The following is a 14,323-nucleotide window of genomic DNA, read 5'->3' on the forward strand; positions in this document are numbered from 1 at the left end:
CTCTATCCAGCCTGGGTTCGAGTCCAGGCACCGCCCCGTTGGTCTCGGATCGGACACTGCCCTTTCTCGCCTCAGTGCCCTCGTCTTTAAGTAGGCTGGATAACGCTTGCCGGGAGGCCTGGCCCCATGGGCCCTGCCTCGGTGCTGCGAGGACGTGTGCTTTGCCTTCCTCCATTAAATCCCAGCGCCCGGGAGAGCGGCCAGGCTTTGGCAGGACCAGGAGGCGTAGCTGGGCTGGCGGTTCCCACATTTGAATTCCCATTTCGGTCCTGTCACTCACTGAAGGTGTGACCTGCAGTGAGCCCCTTCTCTCTGAGCTTCGGTTTCCTCGTTTGTAGGTCAGGGAGAGCAGTAATAACACTAACTACATTTATTTAGCTTTTGTTCCACCTCAGGCGGTTAATTCTGCACAACTGCTTGTATCGTGGGGATGCGGCAGCCGAGGCCAAGGGCCACACCGTTCAGTTCAGTTCAGTTCAGTGCCTGGCACCCCCTAGGACTCAGCAAGTTGAGTCTGTCCCGGCCCTGCCCTGATTCGGTTCCCTCCCGCAGGATGGAACCAGGTGAGGAGCTGGAGGAAGAGGACTCTCCAGGTGGTCGTGAAGATGGCTTCACTGCTGAGCACCTGGCTGCAGAGGCCATGGCAGCTGACATGGACCCCTGGCTGGTGTTTGATGCCCGCATGACACCTGCCACAGAGCTGGATGCCTGGTTGGCCAAGTACCCGCCGTCCCAAGTTACCCGCTATGGGGACCCTGGCTCGCCCAACTCTGAGCCCGTGGGCTGGATTGCAGCATACGGGCAGGGCTACATCCCCAACTCGGGTGATGTGCAGGGCCTGCAGGCTGCCTGGGAAGCTCTGCAGACCAGCGGGCGGCCCGTAACGCCTGGTACCCTGCGCCAGCTGGCCATCACCCACCAAGTGCTCTCTGGCAAATGGCTGATACACCTGGCACCTGGCTTCAAGCTGGACCACGCCTGGGCTGGCATTGCTCGGGCCGTGGTCGAGGGCCGGCTGCAGGTGGCCAAGGTGAGCCCACGGGCCAAGGAGGGGGGGCGGCAGGTCATCTGCGTTTATACAGACGACTTCACGGACCGCTTGGGTGTTCTGGAGGCAGATGCAGCCATCCGTGCGGCAGGCGTGAAGTGTCTGCTTACCTACAAGCCTGACGTCTACACCTACCTGGGCATCTACCGGGCCAACCGCTGGCACCTCTGCCCCACTCTCTATGAGAGCCGTTTCCAGCTGGGGGGCAGTGCCCGTGGCTCCCGTGTGCTGGACCGTGCCAACAATGTGGAACTGACCTAATAGTGCCACATGAGGCAGACGGCCGTTGCCCTGCTGCTGGGGCTGGAGCCTCCGCCTGTCTTCCCCCTCCTTGTCCCATGGAGGCCGAGCCCCTCCAGCTCTGAGGACTGGGTCACTCGGGAACTGCCTGCATCTTCGATCCCTTTGAACTTCTGTCCTGTGTTCGGGCTGACTCCAGTCCCTGCTGGCTGGAGGCAATGGCTCCCTGAGGGCCGGACCCTCAGCCTCTCTTCGCTGCTGCCTCCCCTCTGTCATCCAGAGCCACAGGCAGGGTGCAGACGCCAGCAGGAGAACCTTCCTTGGCCACCCTCATCCCTGGCTGCACCTCCCCCTCCTCCTGCATCCTCCTTTTCTCTTCCTCTTTCACAAGAGAGAAAACTAGTGCTTCCAGCCCCTCTCCTCGGGGCCTTCACAGTGCAGGGGCAGAGGTCCTGCGGGCCTGAGCATGCCGTTTTGTTGAGGGAGAGTGGGTGATTGTTCCCACTCCGCCCCCAGCACAGAGAGGGGATGCCAGGGCCAAGGACATGGGGCCTGTCCCTGCCACCTCATAGCCCGCACCACCTTCTTCCTTTCTTTGGCTCCCTTGTCACATGCGTACTCCTGGCATTTCAATAAACCCAGCCTGGGTCTGTGTCTTGAGTGTTTTTTACAATACTGTGTTGGTGGTTACCTGCATTGGTTGGTGTAGAGAGGCAGGGCCAGGAGAGACTGCCCCCTCTGTCCTGATTGCTTTCAGTGGCCAAGCTGGGAATGTCTCTGAGAGCCTCTTCAAAGTCAGTCCTATCTCACCTCCATCCAAGAATCAGAATCAGTTGTTCAGTGATTTCCCATAAATTCAAGGACTTGGCCCAATAAAGTCTGAGGGACTACTACTAGCCCACAGGGTGTGTTCGTGCCCGTTAGAGAAGGGTACCTCCTTGGTTCTGCCCTGCTTCTCCACCAGGGCACATGGTCCAGTGAGTAGAGGTTGAACTGGGTTTCGACCTGCTTGGCTGAAGTATCCTTGTGCAGTACTCAACCTTAAAAAGCCTTCTAAGTCTTCCCATTTATACTCACCTCCTACCACCCAGACCATCAGAGGCCACCAGTCTGTTTGCAAAGCACTTCCATATGGACTATTTAATTCTCACAACCTATCAGAAGATTTTGGCTCAATTTATGGTCAAGAAAATAGAGACCAAGAGGGGAAGAGAGTTACCTGAGTCATGGGCAGAGAGAGTTAAAAGACTTGTGCCCCAGGAACTTTCCTGGTGGTCCAGTGGTTAAGACTCCACCCTCCAATACAGGGGACATGGGTTCAATCCTTGGTTGGAAAACTTAAGATCCAGTGTGCCATGGGGCACCTCAACTAGAGAACCCACGTGGCACATCTAAGATCCAGCCAACACAACTAAAAATAAGTAAACATTTTTTAAAAAGTCACCCTAGTCCTTACCAGGCTGATGGGGGTCTCCAGCCTCACCTAGAGTGAGCTCTTTACAATGCAGCTGGCACGTTCACTCACATTCATCTTCCTGGGCCATGCCCTCTGCTGAGGCTGCAACAGCTTCTGGAAGCTTGGCTCCACACCCCTGGCCACAGCCCTGGCCCTGGCCTTGGCCTTGGTTGGAGGCCAGGGTGTCTGGCAGGGAGCCCCTAGGGATTCGGCTCTCGTGCTGGAACTGACTCAGCCTCCAGCAGCCTCATCGAATTGGAATTTGGAGCAGGGGAGCGGAGATGCCACCAGGCTGACTGAGTGGAAGTAGGTGAGTCATGCTGGCTCGGCCCCTTTCCCAGCTTCCTCCTTCCTGAGCTGAGTCCCCCTCCTGAGCTGAGTCCCCCTCGGCCCAACCCTGGGAAGTCCCCAGCTGAGTGGTCTCCATGTTGGAGCCCGGGGCCCTGCCTCCCTCAGACAATGAGTGTCTTGCACTTGCCCAAACTGAGCCAAGGCCTGGGTGGCTCCTGACCAGGCCTTCGTGGGTCCCACAAAGATGCCCAAGTGCTATCAACACCACCTGGTTCTTCCACAATTCAGCGTTTCCCACACTTAGTCCCTGTGCTCCCTCCTCACGGCCCCACATTAGCCCTTTGCTCGCTCTCCCAAACCATTGCCACGTGCCCCATTCTCCCCCTCCCCCCACTGCCAGCTGTCCTGCAGAGCAGCCTCTGTCCAATGTCTGTCCGCTCCCCAAAGCCCGTCTGTGACCCCCCACAGCCTGTGACTTGAGCCCACTCTTGTGCCCGTTATGACCTAGCTGCCCACCCCCAGCTTCCCTCAGGCTCCCCTTTCTGCCCATGCTTGCCATGCTGGAGCCAAGTGGCTCTCTCTTCACCCCCTGGCACACAGCTCTGGGCCTCAGGCTCTTCCTTCTGCTTGAACAACCTGCTTTGCAGCAAGGATCAAGTGGTTCCTTATGTAATCACTGTATTAATGTCTGTCTCTCGCTAGGCCCGCAGACTCTGTGCTCCGTGAAGGCAGGAACAATGGCTAAATCTGAGCCCTGTCCCCAGAGAGCCTTGCACAGTGTGTGGCCAGAGCAACCTTTTCATACGCTATTGAATGAATGAATGACTCAAATCCATCCCCTGCCAGTGCCTCCAGCCTCACCTCCTCCACTCCATACTTGACGACTCCTTGTTCCAGAATCGGGAGTTGCAGGCGCCTGTGGTTCTCTTGCTCACACCCTGGCCTTCCCCACTTTGGTGCCCTTTTCTCAGGCCGTTGCCTCTGCCTGGTAGGCCTGACCCTCGCCTGCCTCCCTGGCTGACCCCAGATCTCAGGTGTCATCCTCTCAGAGGCTCCCCTCCCTCATCCACCTGCTCCCCAGTTTCCCATAATGCCCACTCACCTGTGGTGTTCGTCTGGGCATCTGAAGCCCCTCAAGGACAGTGGCTGCACTTTATCCCCAGGGTGTCCTCAGTGTAGGACCCAGCCTAGCTAAGTGCCCAAAAAAACTGAATAAATGAGTGACTGACTGAAAGTCACCCTCTGTGTGTGGGCCTCAGTTTCCTCATTCTGTTCATAACAAGAGCCGGGCACTGTGCTAAGTACATACCTGTGTTTCTCATCTAAGCCTTGCTCAGCTCTGTAAAACAGGTCCAGAGAGGTTCACTAATTGGTTCAAGGTTAGAAAGTTCAGTATGTGAATCCAGGTCATCCAACTCCAGGCTTCCCAGGTGGTGCTAGTGGTAAAGAATCCACCTGCCAATGAAGGAGACGCAAGAGACACAGGTTCGATCCCTGGGTCAGGAAGATCCCCTGGAGTAGGAAATGGCACCCCACTCTATATTCTCGCCTGGGAAATTCCATGGGCAGAGGAGCCTGGTGGGCTGCAATCCATGGGGCTGCACAGAGTAGGACACGACTGAGCACACATCCAACGCCAGAGTGCCCAATGCATTGCTGAGCCCCCACTTTATGAAAGTGCTGTTGGGGAGAAGGGGCACGCTGCAAAGATAAACAAGGCCCAGCAAGGACTTAGGATCTGATGTATAAAGCACATAGGTTCGGTCCTCTGAACCACCTGAGAGAGGCTGGGCCAAGACTAAGATTCCCATTTTACTGATGGAGAAACTGAGGCCCAGAGAGTATAGTGACCAAACCTACTGAGCAGGAAGGAGCTGCCTGCCTACAGTGGGGACTGCTCCTCTGCCAGGAGCAGTGGCAGCAGCTCCCCTGAGTGGGACCCCCCGCTCAGGCTGGCAGGGGCTGCTGCCCTGTTTGGCCATCCCCTTCCTGTACAGGACTCAGGAAGCAGCCCAGACCTGGGGCAGGTTAGGCTGGGTAAACTTGGACAGGCCCTGTGCTCTGCTCCCTTTTATGAAACCACAGGACGACTGAGCCAGGAAAAGGATGACATCCCCACTCCACCTACTCCCAGCCCCACCACAGCAAACCCCCAGCCCCTGGAGAGAGGGTTCCAGAGGGACTGGGCTGTGAGTGAGGGGACCCTGCCGACCCCTGATTCCAGCTGGGGCTAGGAGCTGAACCTGGGGGGACAGGAAACAGCCTAGTTGGGAGAAAGCTTCAGCCAGAGCTTTGGCGAGGTTTTGGGGATTTTCCCAGAAGGGCAACTGTGCCCCACTCCCGCCCACTGGGAGGGGCCCTGGCAAGGACCCGGCTTGGGTCACACAGCTGATTCATCTGAGGAGGGAAACTCCCAATTTTCTCTGACTCGCCTCCCCCAGATGCTGAGGGGTAACCCAAGGGCACCTAGCCCAGAAACCCACCAAACCCATCTTTCCTTGATTATCGGCTTCCCAGCAGGGCTTGAAAACCACCCAGGGACAGAGTTGGGCAGGGCAGCAGGGCCCTGGGGCAGCTTCCTAGGAAATAATAATGGAGATTGCAACCAAAGCAAAAAGCGGATGAGGGGCTCCTCAGGTCCCCCCTCACCCATTTTTCAGGTAAGAACACTGAGGCTCCCAGAGCCAGAGCAAACACACATGCAGCTCTGCTCTGCTCTAGGCACTGCTCTAAGCAATGTGTACACATTCACTCGTTTCAGTTCTCACAACCCTCGTTTTCCTGACGCGTAAACTGAGCAGAAAGAGGTTAAGTCACTTGACCACAGTCAAGGCTGGAGATGCTCCGGAGGCTCTCCACAACTCCCAAGAGCCCTGCACACACACCCCTGAGGCAGGGCGCTCTCCCCTGGTCCCTGAGCAGAGGCCTCCCTGGGGTGAAGTCTGGAGTGATTTCTGGGGACCTTCTACCCTCAGGTCCCAGCTCAGGCCCGTGGAAACCCTTGACGACAGGCAGGTCATGCATGGGGCCCTGGTTCCTCCCAGGCCAAAGGGAGAGCTGGCTCCTGCAGAGAAAACTCGGAACCCGCAGAGGTCAGGAGAGAGCAGTGAGGCATTCCCGCCAAAATCTGCCTCTGGAGGCTTTGACTCGATTCCAAACCCCAATCCTTTCCTCCCGAGTCAGAGCCTCCTTTCCTGTCTGCCTCCCCCCTCCCTGACCCCACACACACACTCACGCACGTACACACAGGCACACTAGTACACACAGGCAGACTCTGCGCGCAGAGAGTCTGGCCTCCAGGCCCTGGTCCCAGTGGGCCCTGCTCCCTCCACCCTGGGCCAGGGTCCCCCTAGGGGCTGGAGGGGAGCTGAGAACGTGGCTCTGGGAAGTGTGGCCCAGGGAGGGCTCCATGCAGACAGCCTCTGCCTCATCTGGACCCACTCACAGGCCAGATGACTCACCCCCTCGCCCCCCATGACTCAGTTTACACCGGTGCCCTGAGGTCCTCCCAGGGAGGGTTTAGCGTTTACTAGGCCCAGCCCAGGCCTGCCGGCCTTTCATCCCAGGATAAGAGTTTCATCCCTGGGCTGGCCCACAGCCGGTCCTGGCACCCAGAGCCCGGGGGTGGAGGGAAGCCTCAGCCTAGAAGGGTAGGAGAGTCCAGGAACTCTGTGACAGGCCCTAACCGCCCCAGGCTTGGGACTACAGGGGACAGGAGCTACTCTAAGAAACCTAAGGGGCCAAGCTGAGCGGGCAGAGCCTCGTGGGCTCCAACAGCAGAGCCCCTGATGTCCTGCACTCAGAGGAAATGGTCCACATGACACAAAATATAACAGCCAGGGGACTTCCCTGGTGGCCCAGCAGTTAAGGACTCCACGCTTCTACTGCAGGGGGCTCGGGTTCTATCCCTGGTGGGGGAGCTAAGATCCCACGTTACTCGAGCCAAATAAACAAAACATAAAACAGCAACCAACAGGGTGTAGAGCAGTTTAACTTCTGGGTAAAAAGATACACAAGAGACCGCTTACAACACGGAGGGATGCTTTTCCCTGTAAACGCTTGGGTGACTTCTGGATCTTTAAGCGTGTAAATGTATTTCCTAGTTGAAAAACAAACACGATGAAACTTTAAAAACATAAGACAAAGTAAAAAATTAAAAATCAAGTTTTAAAATATTTTTTCTCTTGCATACGCATGTACGCACACACACACACACAGAACAAGAGATAGGGAGAATCCCCCAAACATAAAATTCTTAAAAATTATTCTGAGATTAAAAACACATAACAGCCTGCATTACGGTGGTGGTATTGGAGAAGACTCTTGAGAGTCCCTTGGACAGCAAGGAGATCCAACCAGTCCATCCTAAAGGAAATCAGTCCTGAATATTCGTTGGAAGGACTGATGCTGAAGGTGAAACTCCAATACTCTGGCCACCTGATGCAAAGAACTGACTCATTGGAAAAGACTCTGATGCTGGGAAAGATTGAAGGCAGGAGGAGAAGGGGACGACAGAGGATGAGATGGTTGGATGGCCTCACTGACTCTACGGACAGACATGAATTTGATTAAGTTCTGGGAGTTGGTGACGGACAGGGAAGCCTGGCGTGCTGCAGTCCATGGGGTCACAAAGAGTCAGACACAACTGAGCGACTGAACTGAACTGAATAGCCGGCATAGTGCTGTGGGGCTCTGTTGCATGAGGGATTAACCTGGGTGAAGGACTCGAGGAAGGCCTCCTGAGGAAGTGGAGGGGAAACTGACACCTGCAGGATGAGAACTGGCCAGGCAAGGAGGTGAGGGCGGGCATCCTGGGCAGAGGGAACAGCCTGTCGCCATGTTCAGGATTCTGGCTGCTTTCAAGAGACAGACTAACAGGGCAGTGAGGAGCTCAGGCTCTGAAGACTGACTGCTTACATTCACAGCCTGGCTCCACCATTTCCTTACTGTGCAGTTTTTAGCAATCTGCTTAATTTCTCTATGCCTCCATTCCCTAATCTATAAAATGAGTGTACATTATTATCCGTCTCTACAGGATGGTTGTGAGCATTAACGAATTACTTTGAATAGTGGCTGGTTCATAAGAGATACTGGGAGAAGTAAATGGCAACCCATTCCAGTGCTCTTGCCTGGAAAATCCCATGGACAGAGGAGCCTGGTGGGCTACAGTCCATGGGGTCGCAAAGAGTCGGATACAACTGACAGACTAAACAACGACAACAAGATACATGGGTGTGAGACACTAGTGTGTGACTCTTTTGACCCTTCGAGCCCCTCAATCAACACACAACCTAAAACAACACAGAATATGTCAAGCTTCTGGACCCTACCTCTTTCTAGACCCCAGACCCTCCCAAGAAGCAATTTGAAAGGTTGGCTTGGAAAAGTCCAAGTCTGAGGGCAAAGTGGTCAGAACTATGAAAGATTCCTCTGTGAATATCGTCAGGGTTTTAAAAATTCCTCAGGGGACTTCCTCAGGCTGTTTAGGACTTGCCACCTTCAGTGCCAGGGACCCAGGTTCGATCCCTGGTTGGGACACTAAGATCTCACAAGCCAGGAGCCCAACATTAAGCAAATAAAAATAAAATAGAAAATCCCTTGGGCTGCTGTGTGGGAAGTGGAGGGATGGGAGCAAGCTGGAAGCTGTGGGTAGTATCCAGGTTAGACAGGATGGGGCCAGGCCCAAGGGGAAGAAATCTTTGTGGATGTGAACTGAAATGTCACCTCTAGATGTAGGGAGACTGGAACCTATTGCTGGTGGGATGGGAACTGTTGGAGAGAATCAAGGCCAAACTAACGAGTACCCTGTGACCCGCAGTTCCACCCCTGGGCTCACAGCCAAGAGAATTGAGTGCAATTGGCCATGGAAGGACATATCGAGAATGCACAGACTTCCTGGTGATCCAGTGGTTAGGACTCCACAGTACCACTGCAGGGGATGTGGGTTCGATCCCTGATCAGGGAACTAAGATCTCGCATGAGTTTGGGCATGACTTCAAAATAAAAAAGAATGCTCACAGAAGTCTTATTCATAAGAGCCCAAACTCAGAAAGCCCTCAATATCAGCAGAAGGAGAATGGAGAGAAGGATTATGGGATAGTTATGCAATAGAATACTACACAGTGATGGAAAAGACCAAGCTACTGCTTGACCCAACAATGTAAATGAATCCCTCAGATTCATAGATTAGACACTGGAAGCATGAGCAATGAAAGGAAAAACAGATAAATTGGACTTCAAAACAATTATAAAACCTTTTCTGCATCAAAGTACATCATGAGAAATATGAAAAGACAACCTACAGAATGGGTGAAAATATTTGCAAATCATGTATCTGATAAGTGTCTGGTAGCCAGAATAAACATAGGACTCATATAATTCAACAACAAAAAGAAAAAAGGAAATTAAAAATAGCAAAAGATCTAAGTAGACATTTGTCCAAAAAATATATACAAACGGCCAAGAAGCATATGAAAAGATGTTCACTGGTCATTAAGGAACACGAGTGGCTATTAAGGAAATGAAAATCAAGACACGATGAGATACCACCACTTCACACCCTCTAGGATGTATTTTACATACAGAAAATAATATATTGGCAAGAATGTAGAAAAATTAGAACCCTCAGGCACTGCTGGTAAGAATGTAAAACGGTACGAGCACTTTGTCAAACAGTGAGACAGTTCCTCACAAGATTACCCAGAAAATTACCATCATTGTCGTTTAGCTGCTAAGTTGTGTCTGACTCTTTGAAACCCCATGGACTGCAGCATGCCAGGTTTCCCTGTCCTTCACTATCTCCTGGAGTTTGCTCAAATTCATATCCATTGAGTTGGTGATGCTATCTAACCATCTCATCCTCTGTCGTCCCCTTCTCCTCCTGCCTTCAATCTTTCCCAGCATCAGGGTCTTTTCCAATGAGTCAGCTCTTCGCATCAGGTGGCCAAAGTACTGGAGCTTCATCTTCAGCATCAGTCCTTCCAATGAATATTCAGGGTTGATTTCTTTTAGGATTGACAGGTTTGATCCCCTTGCTTTCCAAGGGACTCTGAAGAGTCTTCTCCAACACCACAATTAGAAAGCACCAGTTCTTCAGTGCTTGGACTTCTTTATGTCCAACTCTCATATCCATAATGACTACTGGAAAAACCATAGCTTTGACCATATGCACCTTTTCGGCAAAGCGATGTCTGCTTTTTAATACGTTGTCTAGGTTTGTCATAGCTTTCCTTCCAAGGAGCAAATATCTTTTAATTTCATGGCTACAGTCACCATCTGCAGCGATTTTGGAGCCCAAGAAAATAAAATCTGTCAAGCTTCTACTTTTTCCCCTTCTATTCACCAGGAAGTAATGGACTCGGATGCCATGGTCTTAGTTTTTGAATGTTGAGTTTTAAGTCAGCTTTTTCACTCTCCTCTTTCACCCTCATCAAGAGGCTCTTCAACTCCTCTTCACTTTCTGCCGTTAGAGTGGTATCATCTGCATATCTGAGTTTATTGATATTTCTCCTGGCAATCTAGATTCCAGCCTGTGCTTTATCCGGTCCGGCATTTTCCATGATGTACTCTGCATGTAAGTTAAATAAAAGGGTGACAATATGCAGCCTGGTCATACTCCTTTCCCAATTTTGAACCAGTCAGTTGTTCCATGTAAGTTTCTAACTGTAGCTTCTTGACCCACATACAGGTTTCTCAGGAGACAAGTAAGGTGGTCTGGTATTTCCATCCCTTTAAGAATTTTCCACAGTTTGTTGTGATCCATACAGTTACCATGTGACCCAGAAATTCCACTGTTAGGTATATTCCTGAGATAAATGGAAATATATGTCCACACGAAAGTTTGTGCACAAATGTCCATAGAAGCATTATTCATAATAACCAGAAAGTAGAAACAACCCAATTCCACCAACTGATGAATAAATAAATGGTGGTATAGCCATGCAATAGACTATTACTCAGCCATAAAAAGGAATGGAGTGCTGATATAGCCTATAATATTGACAAGCCTGGAAAACATTATGCTAAGTAAAAGAAACCAGACACAAAAGGTCACAAACTGTAGAATTTCATTTATATGAAGTGTCCAGATCAGGCAAATCTGTAGCGATAGACAGCAGATTAGTGGTTACCAGGGGATGAGAGCATGGTTACCAGGGAACTGGGAGCCATTACTCAATGAGCTTCCTAGGTGGTTTAGCAGGGAAGAATCCACCTCCCAACACAGGTAGACATGCAGGTAGACGCAGGAGATGTGGGCTTGATCCCTGGGTCAGGAAGATCCCCTGGAGGAGGAAGTGGCAACCCACTCCAATATTCTTGCCTGGGAAATCCCATGGACAGAGGAGGCTGATGGACTACAGTTCATGGGGTCGCAAAGAGTCAGACACGACTGAGCACTAGCACTTAATGGACGTGGAGTGTTTTAAATCTGGAACGATTTAAAAAGTTTTGAAACTAAATTGAAGTGGTGGTTACACAATCTTGTGCAGGCACAAAATCCCACTCAAGTGTATGCTTTAAAATGGATAATTGTATGTTATGTGAATTTCACCTCAATTTAAAAAAGTAAACTTCAATGTAAGAAGTGAATGGAAACTGGAAAACATAAACATCACCTCAGTGCCCTGGGGACACTGACAGAACCTACTGGGTGCGGAACAGCCTCATCCACTACCTCCTTTTGCCTCACTGCAGCCCCAGGAGGTGGAGACTGTCTGGAGCCCAGAGAGGGACATTGATCGAGCCAGGCTCACACAGCTGCCAAAGGACAAGGCTCCAGCCTCTCAGACCTCCCAGCCCCCAGACTCCTGAAACCGCTGTGGCCCCCTGGGATTCTCATCAGGCCTCACTGGGTGGGAGCTAGTGAGGTCAAGGGCCAGGAACGTTACTGCAGCCACGAGGCAGGAGTTAGTGACTGAGAAGCTTGGAATGTGCAGCCTCTGAAAAGAGCTCCTTGTGGCTCCACCGACGGTTAGAGCAGGAAGGGACTTTCAGAGCCATGTAATCATACACACACACACACACACACACACACACACACACACACACTTGAGCCTGAGCTCCTGCTCAGTCACGGCCCCAGGCTGTGTTTCTGGAGCCGGCAGACAAATGCAGTCAAGGCTGACCTGTGCCACCACCTGTCTGCTTCTGTCACTCTGACCTGTCCTGCTCGGGCTCAGCCAAAGATTTCAGATATCAGTGTGTGTGTGTGCGCACAAGTACGTTAGCATGTGATCAGAACCCCCAAAGCGTCCACCCATGGGGCTTTTTCTTAACATGCATTTTTTGTTGCTATTTGTCAAGTTCTTACTATATGCTGTACTCAGCATGGGACATGATTTGATATCTATTCTCCAACAACCCTGAGATGTTTATCATTTTGTAGTTATCAGATGTCCTCAGTTCACAGATGAGGCTCTGAGAGATTGTGTGCCTCACCAAGGTCATACAGCTGGCGAGCAGCCTAAGCAGAATTTGAACTCAGAACCCAGGCGTATGATTCCAGCACGTATGTTCTTTTCCATGATTCATACTGCCTCTCCTTCTTACGTACACATGTGTGCACATACACGTGCATGCACACTCACACACATACACATACACACCCATGTATTTCTCATTCTGGTAAACTGCTGGTGGTTTCTTTTCTTTTTAGACAATGAGAAGCACTGAGTAGAATAAGGAAAAGGGAGAGGCAGCAGACTGGTAACCACCTTCTGAGTGCGCCTCACTTTATAGCTTACAAAGCACTTTCACATTTGTGATCTCATTTAATCCCACAGCCGCCCCATGAGGTCAGCAGGAGGCTCAATTATTCCCACTGGGAGCGGGACTCAGAAGGAAGGTGACTTGCCCAGGGTAACAGACAGAAAATGGTAGCTCTGGGACTGGAAGCCCAGGGCCAAGCTGGCCTCTTGGTTCTAAGTCCTGAATACATCCACCAACCGCGGCCTCTGTCCCTGAGGAAGGCAGTCCAGGACCCCATCTTCCTGAAATCTCCCTTATGTGAGGACAAAATTGGAGCCAATCAAAAGGAGGTACCAGTGGAAAGCAGGACTGCCCAGCTCTCTCTCTGTCTGTAGTTGTGTGACTCCGGCAGCTCCTTACTCTGTTCAGGCCTCAGTTTCCCCATCTGCAAAATGAGGCTGATAAAGGCATCTGCCTCCCAGAGTTGTTGGTTTTCGGTTGTTGACGCTTGGTCCTGGCCTCACATTCACACAGACCTTTGACATAATCTCCAAACAAGGCTGATGACAACACAGTCCTGGGAGAGCAGTTACAGTATTTAAGGAAGATGGGGTTTATCAGAACACAGAACTGTGTCCAATAGGCTCAGCTGACAGGCTCTCACTACTGGTAGGGGCTCTGAATTAAAACTTGCTACAGCTCCTGAAATTATCCTGCGAGTAAGGCAATTGTATTGCATTGTATTTGTGGGTAGTTCAAACTATTAATATATCCTTGTAATTATTTAAAATACACACCATTTTTGTAACTCTGGTTTGTCATTTGTTCACTTTTTCGTATACCTGAACCTTAAAACAGCGCCAGTGAAGGGGACTCATGTCACGACTTGGATGGCAGTAGCATGGTTCGGGGCATGAATAAGCAGCCAGATGATGGTAATACTAGTAACATCAATCACGTTTATAATCCGACGTACAGTTTCCAGACTTCTTTCATATTCTTCATTCCAACTTCCCACGCGTGGCAAGGTCGCTCTGTGAATATTTTGTCCCATTTTACGCATGCAAACACTAGGCTAGACCAAACAGTGGGCTGCGGGGGGACCGCGGTGGCGAGGGTGGCGAAGGCTAAGTCGGCTCTTGGGGGCTGGGCGGGGCTAGGCGGACGGGGCGGGGCGGGGCGGGGCGGGGAGCCCGGCAGCTCGCAGGTGCGTAGGACCGCGGGGGAATCCTTAGCTCCACCTGGGCGCGGCGAGGAAATCGCACCATGTTTGGGCAGCTACGTCAGAGGGGGCGGGCCCGCGGCGGTCCCTAGGAGCCGCCAGATCCGCCCCTTTTCCCCACCGAGAGTCAGTCGGCTACTGGACTGTGGGAGGCGACAGAAAAGTTCAGGGAGGATTGATAAAAGGCGGCGCGTCTGGAGAGGTGGAGCCTGGAGGTGACCAGAGCCGCGGCGAAACGCCCGCCCTCCCCCGCCCACCCCCCGAGTAGAAGTGGTTCAGCCCGAGGACTTTTCATTCATAAAAAGAAAAGACTCCGCGAGGAGCGAGTGAGTCAGAACCGAAGCCGCCGACGCGGACCCCACAGAGCCGCCAACCCAGG

The 14,323-nt window shown here is 52.0% G+C and overlaps 1 protein-coding gene across 1 annotated transcript; it reads left to right on the forward strand.

Annotated features, from left to right (window-relative positions):
* The first annotated feature begins 38 nt into the window (after positions 1-38).
* LOC104987016 (chromosome unknown open reading frame, human C11orf68) lies at positions 39-1,959 on the forward strand. The gene has a single exon (XM_010837775.1). It carries the CDS (start codon positions 431-433, stop codon positions 1,307-1,309), a length of 879 nt encoding a protein of 292 aa, XP_010836077.1. The 5' UTR covers positions 39-430; the 3' UTR covers positions 1,310-1,959.
* The last annotated feature ends 12,364 nt before the right edge of the window (positions 1,960-14,323 follow it).

Source organism: Bison bison, unplaced genomic scaffold, assembly GCF_000754665.1.
Source record: "Bison bison bison isolate TAMUID 2011002044 unplaced genomic scaffold, Bison_UMD1.0 scf7180017864080, whole genome shotgun sequence".
NCBI classification, from domain to species: Eukaryota; Metazoa; Chordata; class Mammalia; order Artiodactyla; family Bovidae; genus Bison; species Bison bison.

Excerpts from the sequence above, each read along its gene's own strand:
- LOC104987016 (XM_010837775.1), top strand. The coding sequence starts at position 431 with ATGCGGCAGCCGAGGCCAAGGGCCACACCGTTCAGTTCAGTTCAGTTC.